The sequence below is a fragment of the Leptodactylus fuscus genome, chromosome 6 (assembly GCF_031893055.1).
Source record: "Leptodactylus fuscus isolate aLepFus1 chromosome 6, aLepFus1.hap2, whole genome shotgun sequence".
NCBI classification, from domain to species: domain Eukaryota; kingdom Metazoa; phylum Chordata; class Amphibia; order Anura; family Leptodactylidae; genus Leptodactylus; species Leptodactylus fuscus.
The window spans coordinates 142,556,369-142,573,211 of NC_134270.1; the positions used below are offsets into that span (position 1 = coordinate 142,556,369).

Sequence of the window (16,843 nt, forward strand, 5' to 3'; positions counted from 1 at the left end):
CCTGTTGCACAAATGCTGCAGTTTTAGCTACTCCATTATCTCAGCTATGAGACTCTCACAAATCTATGTTTTACCTAGCCTAAGAATAGGCCATAAATATTAGGAAGTAGATAACTGCTGTTAACCTTTGTTTGCTTCATATAAACTCCCAAGTGTAATATGTTCGGCTGATCTGGCATTAGTCTTCACCTCCAGACAAAAAATTAATTATAAAACTGTATTTTATATAGCACAGAAGTATTAACAAATCACAATCCTCAGCAAGTCCATTCTAGCAGAAGAGACAATAGTCCAGACACTATATCCTATGATGGTCAAGATGTAGTTTCCACAAAGTCCTGGCAGAGTTCTTAAAGTAGCATCTCGTACACTGACAGATGATACAATCACTTCCTGCGATACCTAAGAAATGAAACACTGGTTAGTATACAGATCAGTCACAGCATGAGAATCGAAACAGAGATTATACTTTGTCTTCATACCCTAGGCTGAATATAAATCTAGGATCCTGCTAGCCCAGGGCTTTAGACTTATGGCCTTGATACTCCCACTGTAGGCAGCCCCTCTCCTAACTAGTAACTTGTATTTCCCCCATGAAACAAGTCTGTATGCTCTAAGGGGCCATTCACACGGAGAAAAATGGTGTGGAATTTTCCAAGCTGAAAAAAAAATAAAAGCCTCCCATTGACTTCAATGGGTTCTGCTATCTTTTTTTCTTTTTTTTCCCCCCCACTAGCGGAAAATTCCACTAGTAGCTAGAGGCTCCTATTGAAGTGAATGGGATGCTTGCTTTCTTTCTCTTCAGCGTGGAAAATTCCACACCATTTTCCTCTGTGTGAATTGCCCCTGGGGTGTGGATAACAGCATTATTTTTAATTTAAAGAGGCCATCTGGGGACTTAACTTTACCTAGTTTTAGGCCGCACACTTTCAAGTGCTACACATCAGGTTTCTGGGCTGGTTCTGAACCAGGGTCATGTGATCAGAACCAGCACCTGAATCATCTCCTTGTTCACTAGTAGTAGCTGTCCTATTGGGGGCTGGGAGACTAGATCACTATAAGGGTGCATTCACACGGAGTAAAATGGAGTGTATTTTGGAGTGTAATTTTACACATGTAAAAAAATTTACACTCCAAAATACGCGCATAAATTTTTACACTCCGTGTGAATGCACCCTAATAGTAAATTCAGGAGAGAGGAGGCAGATCATCTTCAGTACTATTTGTGATGCCAAAACCAGCTTGAATACCTGATGTATGCAGCACTGAAATATGTAAAACAACAAGCAGCCTCTTTAAACTAGGTTTAACTAAATCTTTCCAATGTGAACTTGGTGAATACTGGCATACCAAATTTCACCCAGAAAACACATTTAGGCCATGGCCCCACCGCATGGAAACGCCGTGGGAAAAATTGCGGCATTTTACAGTAAGGGTAAAATGGTTGGGATTCTAGCGAATCCCATGCACACTTTGCAGTAAAAATCATGGTGTGGACATGCTGTGATTTCCAAAACCAGTACGGTTTTGGAAATTGCAGCATGTCAATTATACCTACAGAAACGCTGCGGTTTCCTCATAGGTATAATTGTAACGAAGTCCACGGAGGGAAAACTGCGAACTTTATGTCTAAAGTGCTGCGGAAAGAATTGCGATGCATTGCCGCAATTTTTCCCGCAGCACTTTTTTTCGCTGTGGAATGTGCCGTGGGGCCTTAGCTTTAAGGCTTCACATTACAGAAACAGTTTTGCTTGTTGCACTTTTCGAGCCAAAGCCAGGAGTGGACTGAGTTGTAGGTAGAAGTAAAAGAACTTCCTATATATCACGCATTCCTTTTGTAGCCATTCTGGGCTTTGGATAAAAAAACAAAACCCAACTTTGTTTCTGCAACGTGAGGTCTATGACAGGCTGTATCGTTTAGGGTTGAACCCCTTTGCCTACACTTCACAATTTCTTCTCTGCCCCCAGACTAATGTTCGCTGCCATCTTGATACATACCGAGATTTTGATTTAAAATTGCCTTTCCTGTGTTGCTGAATTCCCAGCTTCTTCCTTTCCTCAAATGATGGTCTAAAGGGGAAAGCAAAACAAAGAGACATCAATCAGTTCACATCCAAAACGTCTGGGGGTGGTGGTGGGGGGCTGAGAGAGAAAAATAACAGAACTTCTTGATTTCCTTCATCCTTCTATGCTCACAGGAGATAAATAGTCTGACTGAAAATTATTCCCCTCTCCCTACTTACAGCGTGTATATGTCCATCAGGGCTGACTATGCACATTTATGGGAGGATCGGGAGGAATATTTTTTGAAGGTACTACTGAAGGTATATGGGTCTGCTTTACATCAAGAATGTTGTACATGCGTTTAGCAGATTTCAGTGAGGACATAAAACCTACAATTATCACACAGAGCCAATAAAGGAGGTCTAGAAATGATATATTTAATACACGTAAATGGGGCAGAGTTAAACTCATCCGCTAATACAACATACAGCTCTGTGCTTGGCAAGAAGCCGCAGTACTTGTCTGAAGCTGATCGGTAAGAATGTTGGACCCGCATGGCTCTGATATTGGTGACCTATCCTAATAAAGTGGGATAACCCCTTAACTGTTATTTTAACCAAATATTGAAAATACCTTAAAGGAATTTTCGCTCGAACTTAACCATATTTAGGTTTTTAAAAATATTTCCGAATAAAATTGATTTTCCTGAAATCTAAAGCAGGCAGTGCATTTCTTCATTAGACATGAGAGGTCAGGCAGGCAAATATGGAGAAAGGTACCAGGGACCGCGGCCTAGTCAGCCAGCACCTGCAGCATCAACTTACCCCGCTCTGAACTTTTTCAAGGCTTTACGACTTGTGTTGGTGAGCTCTTCATCAAACACTGTGTTTTTCTTCTGCTTCTTTGGTTTCGATTTTTTGGCTGCATAACACACAAGTATGAAGATATTATCTAGCCAACCACAAATGTTTCCTGTCCCTGCACTTCTAACCTGTCCCCTTTTAGTACCTACCTGCAGGTTCTTCATCAGGCGGCATGGCCCTCGCTCTCTTTGGTCTACGGTCTCTCTTGGCTGCACGCTCTGCGTACATCTGAGCTTTCAATACCTCAAACTGAGAGCGCTCCTCTGCCTGTTTACAGAGATTGTAGACGTGTCATTGAGGGCAATGAGGAGATTGTAGAAAGGCACAGTGCTGGGATGGTCACTTACCGTCAGTTCTCCCTTCTTTTTAGTCTGTTCCATGAATTTCTTCCTCTTTTTCTTTCCTCTTAGAGCCAAATCAAACTCCTGGAGAGCATTGGACACTGGGTGGAAACAGATGAATGTGTTAAATTCGATTTGCTTATTCTTTGGTAATCTCAAGAGAGTGATATATACTGTATAAAACTTCATGCGCACTTCATTAGTTTTTTTTTTTTTAGTATAAGCAGACATTCATTTTGTCTGGACTCATTATTACTGTGGCCCCTTGCACACATCTGTGGCTGTGAGCGGCTGCCTCAATTTAGAAATGATCTCATTCCTGTCCGTTTTGGGGTCTAGGCTCATTGATTGCAGTGGCAGGCTCCATGCACAGCACAAACAACACATGGCTGTCATCTGTATGCCTTCCACGCATATACTGTATGTCATGTGCATTTAGCACAAGACTTTTTGTTTTTCTTTGAAGGTTTCACAAAACTGCTGGACTTTCCTTAGGATATGCCATGAATACCAGATCGGTAGGGGTCCAACTCAAATCAGCCATTTGAAGGGGTTGCAAAGCTCAGAGGTGCACTGTGGCCTCTTCATCATTCACAATGCTCCTTAGTGCCTGTGCAAGTTATTGCTGCCTTGTCATGTTCATGTGAATAGGACAAATCTGCAATACCCTAAAGAGCTGTGACTAAATATATAGCACGCAAGTGTAAACAAGACGACTGAAGCACTTGCTTTAGACAGCTAATCACGAGGGCGTCAAGAGTTGGAACCCCACCCATTTGATATTCGGGACAGACCACCTATTATTGTGCACTTGCAAAACCCCTTTAAATTCCACAATGTGACTTACATTTTTCTTTCTTCCTCTCTTCCTTTGTCTGGAACCAACTTCTTTCCATACGTCCAGGTTCAGCCCCCGGCTCTAACCTCTTTTCTGCTTTACTGATCTGAAAAATGACAAACATTGTAATATGCCCACTTTAGCAATTCTTGCTCATCTCCACAGCCAGACATTTTGTCAGTCTGGTCTAAGGTGTCATCCACTGTCCTAAGATGGATCAACAGTGATGTCACATCACCATGCCAGGTACACAGCTTGCCTTGGAAGCACAGTAGCTCAGTGGTTAGCGTATGAGAACCTGGACCTGCAGTGGTTGGCCAAACCCTGTTCTGGATTTTACTTATGCAATGGTTATTTTGGAGAGACAACCCCTTTAGCCTTAGTGAATGTTACACCTACCTGGGCCTCAGATTTCTGCATCTCCTTCTCCTCTTTCTCCAGCTGCAGTACAGCATAAATCTCCTTTTCCAACTTTGTAATCTTGTCCCGAAACTTGGAGATTACATCTGAAGGGGAAGAAATATCACAATGAATCCAAGCCAAACTTATACACTCTATGTTCCACCTAAATGAATGATATTCCCTTACCTTGTGGAAGGATTCTCGCTTTTACTGGAGCCTGAGCTTTTTTAACAATTTCCTTTAAAATCTTGCGTTCTTCTTCTCCAACAAGTGATACAGAGCGACCAGCTTTACCAGCACGTGCCGTACGACCGACCCTGTGCACGTAATGCTTCACTGTGGCAGGCATGGTGAGGTTTATTACCTGAAGTAGGAGAACCATGTCACATCAATATAAATCCCAGTAAATAACACCTTTACTAGAACAAGACACTCTGCTATACCTCTGCTCCTATCATAGCACAATTACTGGAAGTGCTAGAGTAATATGGACAGCCAGGAACAGCATTGTGCATGGAAAAACCAGTAAAGAGGAGCTGTAGTGGGGATGTCGGACCCCCCACTGATCATAAAGTGATAGAATATCCCTGCAATATGGTATTACTTTGACATGGCAACCCCTTATAGCATCAGATAGGCTGATTCCCCAACCATTACAAGTTACACATTACATTTAATATTCTTTCTGGTTACTACTCACAGTCTTGACGCCATGAATATCCAACCCTCGAGCGGCCACATCGGTAGCAACCAGAATGTCAATCTGTTCATCTTTAAACCGCCTGAAAAAAAAGATGGTAGAGCTGAAAAATCCATCACAGTTTCTTGCAGTTCATGCAACTCTAAAGCAGGGTTCACACTAGCGTCTGTTTCCGACAGCTGGTGTCCGATGCTAATGTCTGCGCAAAATCTTGTGCGGACATTAGCATCGGACAATAGCTGTGTCTGTTACATTTTGCATTATTTTAAATGGGACATCATGTAGTGTCCTTTACTGTCCGTGGGTGTCCTTAAGTGTCTGTTTGCAAAGATGTCCAATTTTTCAAGCGGACAGCTAAATCCTAGGTCCGATGCTAATGTCTGCGCAATATTTTAGCATCGGACACTAGCTGTCAGACATCAACCGATAAGATAATCCTTCAATAGTCCACCAACTCTACGCAGGTCTGATATATTTACCGGAGGGCCTCTAAACGCTGCGTCTGAGAGAGGTTTCCATGAAGTTCTCCAACCCGTAGCCCCATCAGCCCCAAGAGGATATGCATTCGATGTGCTTGTTTCTTGGTCTGAGTGAACAGCATGACGTGGTCCTGAAAGGTGCGGGTTAGAAGTGCTACAAGAGAATAAAGGATTGGCATCATAATCCATCACGTCAAAGCCAAATATCAATGTGTCCAAGAAGAGGCTGTGTTGTAATTGTACAAAGTACATAGTCTGTAATCTCAGCAACCACCATGCTATTTTGGCTAAGTCTATAATGAAGTATAACTTAAAGGTGTTGTCCAGACAAAAATTTTAAATAGACTGAGGGAGTTGGGGGAACCCTTGCCTTTCCCTGGCGCTTTGGAGCATCCAAGCCCGGTCTGGTCCTACTGGTCCATTGTTGTACGGCGGTGGACTTCCGCCAGAAGACAAGACCATCGAGGCCAATCAGCGGCATCAGCAAAGGGCACATGCCGTCACTACCTGTGACGTCCCAGGGTCTCTTCCTGATCCCGTTGATTGGCCTTAATAATTTCAGCGGAAGGGATCCAGGACATCACAGCTGGTGAGAAATGTCACTTCGAGAAGACAGCTCAGGAGAAGGACCGGACTGTGTGGCGATGACACTACAGCAAGTGAGTATGATATTTATTTTTTCCTCCATCTCCCCAGGCCTATTTTTTTTTTTGTCCAGACAACCTCTTTAAGAGATACACAATCGAGAAGAACAAAGGCAATACCCGGTTGTCGATTTAGTTATATATTTCCAGGGGAAAACAAAACTAAACAAAACAGAAGAATGACACAACAAAGATTGTGTAGATACGCAAATAGACATTTCAGAGGATAGGGTTGGATCTCCTTTTAATAGGGCTGTCCAACCTGACACCAGACTCACCACAAGCGATGGCTTCCCGGTCACCCTCCCGATTTGGTCGAATCCTAACAAATTCTTGACGTAGGAAAGGCGCAACGTCAGTGTTACTGTTCACAAAGATGCGCACTGGATTTTTCAGGGACACAGAGGCCAGATCTTGAACCTGTGAAAGATCCAACAATGTATTACAAGTTTTCTACACAATGTGCAAAATACCAATGGGTTAACTCAAAGTCAAAACAAAAGATTCTAGTAGAATGGTACCCTATGGTTCTTTTCAGTCTCGGGCAAGTATGCATGTGTTCTGAATGTAAAGCAGAAGAGTAAATGCCTCCAGTCTCCTCTGCTGGCAGCATATCTCCCAATAATACACAATCCTCAGTTAAAATTCAGCACTCCCAAATCTACTTTAACCAACTTCATCTGTTGGGGAAAGTTCAGATGCCCTGGCATAAGATATTGGGCAGATCCCGTAGACTTTGCTATAATGTTATCTATTGGGCGCCACACTAAAATAGGATTCTCCAGGCAGGAAAACTTTCCTATAACATTACAAATATTAAAGCTGATTTACATTGTGAGACTGGAGGAATCATCCTTTATATACCATAAAAGAACCGATCATATAACAATGTGCGAGTTACCTCCTCGGACATAGTTGCTGAGAAAAGCAATGTCTGTCGCTGATGGGAGCAGAGTCTGATGATCTCCTTCATCTGTTCTTCAAAGTACTCATCCAGCATGCTAAAGAGAAGGGAATGGTATAGGATATGATATTGGAAGGAGAGATTACACTGACTGGCAGTCATGGTACTTAAAGGTGTTGTCCTGTTACGGACACTTATTCCCAGGACAGGTTATAAGTGGATGACTTCTGAGTTACCCAGGGATTAGGAGAATGGGGGATGGAAAGTAGTCCTAAAGCCTCCTTGTGAACGGAGAGTCAGTGTGCTTGCGTGACCTGCGCTCCATTCACTGCTATGGGGATAACGATACTGTGATCCAGCCAATGCAGCAAATGGATCACCGGTCCTGCTTTCACAAGGTCTTAGAGGGACATTCAGTCTCCGTTCTTCTGATCACTGGGAAACCCAGCAATCCGACACTTATCCCCTTGTCCTGTGGATAGGAATTGAGTGTCCTTAATGACACAACCTTTTTAAGTTACTATGGCGGTACCAGTCCATCATCACCTATTAACAGACATCTGATCACTGGAGACTCCACTCATCACAGGGATGCAGATATGTTTGGTGCATGCATGCTGCTGATCCATTTCAAGTCTCTGAGACTAACAAAGAAATTGAAGTATATCCAAACTCAGCCTAGGACAGCATCTGCAAGGAGTCTAAGTTCTCTCCACAATTGCTAGGGTTTCCTTCCACAATCCAAATACATACAGATAGGAAATTTAGACTGTGTAGCCTACTTGGAGCACCAAGTGGTGACAACATCTGTAAAGCGCTACGGAATATGCTGGTGCTATATAATAAATAAAGCAGAAGTGTATGGGTAACTGTTGCTCTAATCAAATAGGGCACACAGTGATCAGACACTTTTTACCAAGCCTGTGTGACAACCCTTTTATGGGGTCATGTCCACTTATAACCATAAATTCAATCAAAATCTCCTGCCCCTTTAAGCAGAATATTTACCGATCAGCCTCATCCAGAATCAGAACTTCAATAGCATCGAGGCTGAATGAGGGACAATTGTGCAAATGGTCAATAAGTCTTCCAGGAGTGGCAATGAGAACATCGGGTCCAGCTCGTAAGGCAGCCTCCTGAGATTTCACATCCAGACCACCTGAAAGACAAGAGAGTAAACCTTTGTGTAAGAAGAAAAAGTGGCACAAAACATCACAACGTATATAGAGATCATATGTGTATACTGCTATAACTGCACACATCATCCAGTACAGCAGACATCATGGTCACATCCTCAATGTACTTACCCACAGTCAAGCAACATGTAACTTCTGTGAACTGCGCAAGCTGCTTGGTGACTGCATGCACCTGGATACCAAGCTCACGAGTTGGAACCAAAACTAGAACACGGGTTATGGGGGCTTCCCGAGGCTTGTAGATCAAACGCTCCAGAACCGGAAGCATAAAAGCAGCAGTTTTTCCTATAAGAGAGAACAGAAATGAATTAGCGACGGGGGAACTGCACAGGCTGCTTATACATGTGTACTGGCATGTGTCATATAACATGCAGGAGCACAGGCAATTTCCAATAGCATGCATGCATAGGATAAAAAGGACTGCATGCATCCCTAAAATATACAAACTACCACGTAATATATCAGGTAACTACAACACTAATGCACAGTTATCAGATGAGCACAGGATGGCAGCATTATTTTATCACCTGTCCCAGTAGCAGCGCAGGCACAGATATCTCTCCCCAACAACCCCACAGGGATGCAGGCCTTCTGGATAGGGGTTGGCTGTGTGAAGCTCATGGCGGAGATTGCCTGTACAATAAAAAAACATTACAATTATATTAAAATTATACATAATCTTGCAATAACGGTACTTAGCTTACTGGGGTCTTGCCCTTCGGTTTCCTTTAGGCTACATGCACACAACCTTAGTGGTTACTGATCTGCAAGTCATTAGCAATCACTGATCTGCAAAAAGACGCTTGTTTGTGCCCCAAATGTTTTCAAGAATAGGATATGCTTCATGATTTGTGGTCCTTTTCTATGTTCCAGACACACAGCAGTAAAAACTATAGACGTGTACATGGAGCCATAGAAACAAATGGGCCTGTACTTTTATCTGCAATTGTGGATTAAAACTATAGCCTTGTGCATGGAGCCTTAGATATTAATGGCACTTGCACTGGTCGTCTGCCGTGATAGTCCATCCGTGCTAAGGAGTGATTAAAAGTGTGTTTGACAGCGGTTTCCTTCACTGTGCGCTGCTTGTTCATCAGAATGGTCCTTAACACCCCCCTTAAACCCCTTCCACCAATCATAGCCCCTGACCATGGCTTGTTACAAGTCGTCAGATCACTTGATTTTCCCATTCTAATGTGGATTCACAGAAAATGTGCTCACTTTATTTTCTGCAGCACTCGGGGGGTGGGAAGGGGGCCATGTGTCTAATGTCCAAACAGGGAAGATCCAAGTGTATTTAATAAAGTGGCCACTCAGTATAAAATACATTTGTGATTGTAAAGAGCCATGAAGAAGACAATTTATGCAAGATGTATTACTATACCTTAAGCAGGGGTCGGGACAGATTCATGTCTTGGAAAGTCAAACTTTCATCGTACTGGGAAGCATCTTCAAAAAAGTTCTAGAAGTAAGATAGAGAGTCAAAGTCTGCAGATACATCCAGACACACAAAAATACAAGGAAATCAATATGTAGGCCTCACAGAGCATGTGCGGTTTCATACCATAGACACCCAGAGGAACTGTCTGACATTATGTTACAAAGATTTCCTGCACTACAAGCAATGGTTTTCCCTAATATACCATCAGATGGAACCTCCAGGAGCCTTTATATGAAATAAAAGCTAGACATAGGTCAAGTTTTTTTTACATTCATTAAGCAAATGCAAAAAAACGAACATAAAGCAACGGCCATCTGTTTCCAAGATCAAAGAAAAAAATGGATCTGTTGGAGTCCTTAATATTTTGATGGATATAAAGGCATAGTATACCATGCTTTTGTATCAGTCAGAAAAGAAAAACAAAAATGGACGCTAGCAGATTTGGTAACAGATGTAAAAAAAACAAAAAACATGATGTGAATGGACCCCAAGAAGATGAACAGAGTATTGAACAGTTAAAGGGGTTGTCTGGGGAGCAAAGATTACCTTGACTGATCCAGTGGATAACAGATGGTGGACCCAGGGTGCGGCTTGGTTCCGACCCCTAGGTCACATGATTGGAACCAATCACCAACCACCAAGGTCACCCTGCTAAGTCCCTTCTCCCCTGATAGTACAGATAATTACTATAGTCAGCCAGCCCCCATCCTGCTGGATCAGTCAAGGTAATCTTAACTCCCTGGACAACCCCTTTAAAGGGATAGTCCTGAAATTACATGAAACTGGCACACAAGTCATGACTAACTAAATCTGTTTTAGATAATTTTTGCACCTTGCTCGACAACCCAGAATTGGCCTAAGGATAAGAGTCTGACCTCTAGCAAGATGTCCCAGATTTATAATACACCGCTGTTATACATTTGACTTCTCTTCGGACTACCTAATCTAAGTTTACGTATCAGAAAGGATTAGTAAATCTGCCCCAATGTACTTAAATATACCGTACCCCTGCGGTTTTCTTCTTCCTCTTCTTTTCCTTTACTCTCAGTGTATCTACAAGTCAATAAGAACAAGAGGTGGTAAGTTTAATACACTAGAGGGGCCAGGGCCGCCGATAGGCCAGTACTACTGCTACTGGCGTCAGGGGCCTGGCCAAATTTAAAAATGGGGGGGGCCCGGGCCCCCTGGCGCCGGCAGCAGTCATTCTATGTCCGCTGTTTCAACTCAGATCTGCGTCCAGAGGACGCAGATCTGAGTTGCAGACATACGCGGCTGAAGCAAGGAGCTGACCTGTGTCAGCTCCTCTCTTCGCTGCTGCCGCCGGTCTCGCTGACACATATGCGGCTGAAGCGAGGAGCTGACACAGGTCAGCTCCTCGCTTCAGCCGCATATGTGTCAGCGAGACCGGCGGCAGCAGCGAAGAGAGGAGCTGACACAGGTCAGCTCCTCGCTTCAGCCGCATATGTGTCAGCGAGACCGGCGGCAGCAGCGAAGAGAGGAGCTGACACAGGTCAGCTCCTCGCTTCAGCCGCATATGTGTCAGCGAGACCGGCGGCAGCAGCGAAGAGAGGAGCTGACACAGGTCAGCTCCTCGCTGCAGCGCTGCCGCCGGCTACCCGGCAGTGTAGACGCGATGTGATGACGTCACATCGCGTCTACAACTGTGCGCCAGTAAGAGAGAGAGGCGCCGAGAGAGCAGCGGGGGAACGAAGGAGAAGGTAAGTCTAATGTGGAACATGAAACTGGGGGCAGAGATGGAGGGACATGAATCTGGGGGCAGAGATGGGGGGCATGAATCTGGGGGCAGAGATGGGGGGCATGAATCTCGGGGCAGAGATGGGGGGCATGAATCTGGGGGCAGAGCTGTGGAGACATGAATCTGGGGGCAGAGCTGTGGAGACATGAATCTGGGGGCAGAGATGTGGAGACATGAATCTGGGGGCAGAGCTGTGGGGACATGAATCTGGGGGCAGAGCTGTGGGGACATGAATCTGGGGGCAGAGCTGTGGGGACATGAATCTGGGGGCAGAGCTGTGGGGACATGAATCTGGGGGCAGAGCTGTGGAGACATGAATCTGGGGGCAGAGATGGAGGGGACATGAATCTGGGGGCAGAGATGGAGGGGACATGAATCTGGGGGCAGAGATGGAGGGGACATGAATCTGGGGGCAGAGATGGGGGGACATGAATCTGGGGGCAGAGATGGGGGGCATGAATCTGGGGGCAGAGCTGGGGGGCATGAATCTGGGGGCAGAGCTGTGGAGACATGAATCTGGGGGCAGAGATGGGGGGCACATGAATCTGGGGGCAGAGATGTGGGGACATGAATCTGGGGGCAGAGATGGGGACATGAATCTGGGGGCAGAGATGGGGACATGAATCTGGGGGCAGAGATGTGGGGGACATGAATCTGGGGGCAGAGTTGGGGGGACATGAATCTGGGGGCAGAGATGGAGGGGACATGAATCTGGAGGCAGATGAAGGGTGTATATGAAGCTGGGGGAGAGACGGAGGGGGGACATATAGTTTACAGGTGACTGTAGGAGGATTATACAGTGTGCGGGCACATGAAAAATTAATGAGTTGTCGGAGTCAACATAACAGTGGGTGGGGCTAAATTTCCCGCGGCGCGCAAAGCGCGCCGCACATTTTGTCCCTCTTTTGGTTCTTCAAAAGTTGGGAGATATGGGTACTGGGGGCAGTGGAAAGATGTTAGAGGGTGGACAGGGGGGGGGGGGGAGGGGGATTGTTGGGACATCAGGTGTGCGGCACTGCGAAGAGGAAGCTGGGGCAATAATATATAATATATAAGTTTTTAGCTGGAGAACTACAAAGCACACAATAGCTCCAAAGCTATGTGTGCTTTGTATTAATAATGATGTAGGCTGCTATGTTACTAGCATAGCAGCCTGTTTGGGGGTGGGAATTTCACTTTAAAGGAGTGTTCACATTGCGTTTTTGGCCTCCCTTGCCGGGATACGTTGGTAACCAGTCACAATCAGCTCTCCACTTATCCCTGCACGGAGAACTGCAGGCCCCCCCTTTTTTTTAATGGCCAGTTCTTTGTGCAGGGATAAGTTGACAGCTGATTCTGACTGGTTACCAACGTATCCCGGCAAGGGAGGCCAAAAACGCAATGTGAATAAGCCCTGAGGATTTATTAGGAGGGCTCTTATAGATGGTGCTGGCTCTCTACACATAGTAGATGTTACCTGCAAATAGAATCTGATTAAGCCTTGTAATGCTGCTAAATAAAGGGAAATGTAATACAGAATTGGTATGTCGCAAAATAAGGTCGTTTTAAAATGGCGGGGGGGGGGGGGGGGGGGCAGACACTTAGGCTGTATGGGGCCCCAAAATTCCTGATGGCGGCCCTGAGAGGGGCACAGGCTACACACAAGTGACACAAGCCAAACCGCTCACCAGCTTTTGTTAGCACAGACTCTTCTTCTGATGAGAACTCTTCCTCACTTTCTTCGTTTTCTGAAGACTCTTTCTCATCTTCTTCCTCGCTCTCTCCGTCCTCCTCTGACTTCTTGGTAATGTTGTCATCTTTCTCCTGTGTTTAATGGAGACGTTTTAGAAGTTCCTACAGTGAGGGTTAGTGAAATCTTCTATGATGAGACACTTACCTGGTTCTTCCTCCTCTTCCTAACAGTCTCAATTTTTTCATCCAGACTGGTGGCAACTCTCTGAAGACATAAGAAGTCATGCTTGAGTCTCATGATCTAACCTGGTATATTCTCCTATTTTACCAATATGGTTCTGTAATTGAGCCTCACCTTCTTCAGCTGCTTCATAACATCTTCCATCACCCAGCTGTCATCGGCCTGGGCATCCTTCTCACCGAAGACGAAGTCTGCATTGAAGTCTCCACTTTGCTTAGTTTTGTTTAACTTCTTCTTGGCAAGGACAATGGGCTGCTCCTGTTATACAAGGGTGTAGATCACAGATACATCATAGGAATCGTGTAGATCAGAGATACGTCATAGGAATCGTGTAGATCACAGATACATCATAGGGGTCGTGTAGATCACAGATACATCATAGGGGTCGTGTAGATCACAGATACATCATAGGAATCGTGTAGATCACAGATACATCATAGGAATCGTGTAGATCACAGACACATCATAAAGAGTCGTGTAGATCACAGATACGTCATAGGGATCGTGTAGATCACAGATACATCACAGGGGTCGTGTAGATCACAGACACATCATAGGGGTCGTGTAGATCACAGACACATCATAGGAATCGTGTAGATCACAGATACATCATAGGGGTCGTGTAGATCACAGATACATCATAGGAATCGTGTAGATCACAGATACATCATAGGAATCGTGTAGATCACAGATACATCATAGGAATCGTGTAGATCACAGATACATCATAGGAATCGTGTAGATCACAGACACATCATAGGGGTCGTGTAGATCACAGATACATCATAGGGGTCGTGTAGATCACAGATACATCATAGGAATCGTGTAGATCACAGATACATCATAGGAATCGTGTAGATCACAGATACGTCATAGGAGTCGTGTAGATCACAGATACATCATAGGAATCGTGTAGATCACAGATACATCATAGGAATCGTGTAGATCACAGATACATCATAGGAATCGTGTAGATCACAGACACATCATAGGGGTCGTGTAGATCACAGATACATCATAGGGGTCGTGTAGATCACAGATACATCATAGGGGTCGTGTAGATCACAGACACATCATAGGGGTCGTGTAGATCACAGATACATCATAGGGGTCGTGTAGATCACAGATACATCATAGGAATCGTGTAGATCACAGATACATCATAGGAATCGTGTAGATCACAGACACATCATAGGGGTCGTGTAGATCACAGACACATCATAGGGGTCGTGTAGATCACAGATACATCATAGGAATCGTGTAGATCACAGATACATCATAGGAATCGTGTAGATCACAGATACATCATAGGAATCGTGTAGATCACAGACACATCATAAAGAGTCGTGTAGATCACAGACACATCATAGGGGTCGTGTAGATCACAGATACATCATAGGGGTCGTGTAGATCACAGATACATCATAGGAATCGTGTAGATCACAGATACATCATAGGAATCGTGTAGATCACAGACACATCATAGGGGTCGTGTAGATCACAGACACATCATAGGGGTCGTGTAGATCACAGATACATCATAGGAATCGTGTAGATCACAGATACATCATAGGAATCGTGTAGATCACAGATACATCACAGGGGTCGTGTAGATCACAGATACATCATAGGAATCGTGTAGATCACAGATACATCATAGGAATCGTGTAGATCACACATACATCATAGGAATCGTGTAGATCACAGATACGTCATAGGAGTCGTGTAGATCACAGATACATCATAGGAATCGTGTAGATCACAGATACGTCATAGGAATCGTGTAGATCACAGATACATCATAGGAATCGTGTAGATCACAGATACGTCATAGGAGTCGTGTAGATCACAGATACATCATAGGAATCGTGTAGATCACAGATACGTCATAGGAATCGTGTAGATCACAGATACATCATAGGAATCGTGTAGATCACAGATACGTCATAGGAGTCGTGTAGATCACAGATACATCATAGGAATCGTGTAGATCACAGATACGTCATAGGAATCGTGTAGATCACAGATACATCATAGGAATCGTGTAGATCACAGATACGTCATAGGAATCAGGGGAAAGCTGTGGCCTCTTTACCACTGTCACTATAGAAATATATGGTGCTGTGCTTGGCATTGCAGCTCAGGCCATAGACTAGGATGGGACTGAGCTGGGACTATGTAACCAATGGAGGTGACATCACATAACTTGTGAAGTAGATGCAGTGTTCAGGGAGCTCATGCCCCCATGGTTCTTCAATTGATGACCTAGCCTTAGGATAATCCATCAATTTGGTCTAGAACTCCATGGCAACAGCTGCAACTCCTGTCATACAACCAAAGATCTCCGGGTCACCCTATGACTCCCTCACTAATGTTGGCCAATTGGGTTACATTGTGACCACCAACTTCAAGTCAAACAATGCTCAACTTTTTCTGCAACTTGAAGTCAGTCACATCACCTTGGGGCTCACCATGCAACTCCAGAACTGAACAGGGTTCGGGGGGGGGGGGGCAGTACCAGACACAACCTGTGTACAACTGGGGCGCTGCTTTTGTAGTCTCAGACAACCCTTTTCCCTACATCATCCATCTCCTCCACACCAGTGACACCTGTTGGCACCACAGACCATCTGGTTCTTAGGCAGAGCCTTCCCCATTTATGCATATAATGGCTGCCCATAGAAGTGTCTGCAGCTTTAAGGACATGCTGGAGATTGTACACAGACACGTGACAACTACATAATCCCCAGTAGTTACCTCGTCTTCCTCCTCAGACTCCGGCTCCTCCGGGACATCATCATCATCCTCGATGGTTCCGATCAGATCCAGGTCCGTCAGCATTGTCGGGCCGTCTACAGTCCAATCTATAGATAAGTGTAGAGCCCGGTGTACAGCGATCACGTGATATCACCCTGACGATCCCCGCACAGTCCTATCGGCACATATTCCCGGACTACACACGTGTGTGCAACTAAACGACCCGGAAGTGATTGCGCGCAGAGTCGCCGCCCCTCCCGGAAGTGCTTGCAGAGGTCAAAGCATTTAAAGGGACAGTGTCCTTTACAATAAGATGAGATATAACAATAGAGGTGTATTCTTCTGTTCTCAGAGCACTGCTAGTGGTAGCATGCAGACACTAGTAGGCGCATTTCTGTGGGCTTATATGTAATATAGGATCTCAGTTCTGGGGTCACCGCCAATAATAAAACCAGGGATGCAAGTAGTCTATTTACTCTAATGGGGTTGTCTAGGGAGTTAAAAGAGTATTCCCATGTACAGAATCATATCTATATTTGTAGACAATTATAAGTTAAACATTTTTGCAAATATAAGTAATTAAAAATTCTGCAGAGTTTTAAAGAT

The 16,843-nt window shown here is 44.6% G+C and overlaps 1 protein-coding gene across 1 annotated transcript; it reads right to left on the reverse strand.

Annotated features, from left to right (window-relative positions):
- Positions 1 to 239: 239 nt before the first annotated feature.
- Positions 240 to 16,451, reverse strand: DDX27 (DEAD-box helicase 27). Its single transcript, XM_075277441.1, has 21 exons — positions 16,238 to 16,451; positions 13,595 to 13,738; positions 13,445 to 13,504; positions 13,236 to 13,371; positions 10,819 to 10,865; positions 9,756 to 9,833; positions 8,899 to 9,004; positions 8,483 to 8,656; positions 8,184 to 8,334; positions 7,173 to 7,272; positions 6,550 to 6,691; positions 5,628 to 5,781; positions 5,149 to 5,230; positions 4,635 to 4,812; positions 4,446 to 4,552; positions 4,056 to 4,152; positions 3,215 to 3,309; positions 3,017 to 3,134; positions 2,829 to 2,925; positions 1,999 to 2,070; positions 240 to 402 (listed from the first exon to the last, which is right to left on the reverse strand). The coding sequence occupies exons 1-21, from the start codon at positions 16,319 to 16,321 to the stop codon at positions 387 to 389; spliced, it is 2,238 nt and encodes a 745-aa protein (XP_075133542.1). The 5' UTR covers positions 16,322 to 16,451; the 3' UTR covers positions 240 to 386.
- Between the last annotated feature and the right edge of the window lie 392 nt (positions 16,452 to 16,843).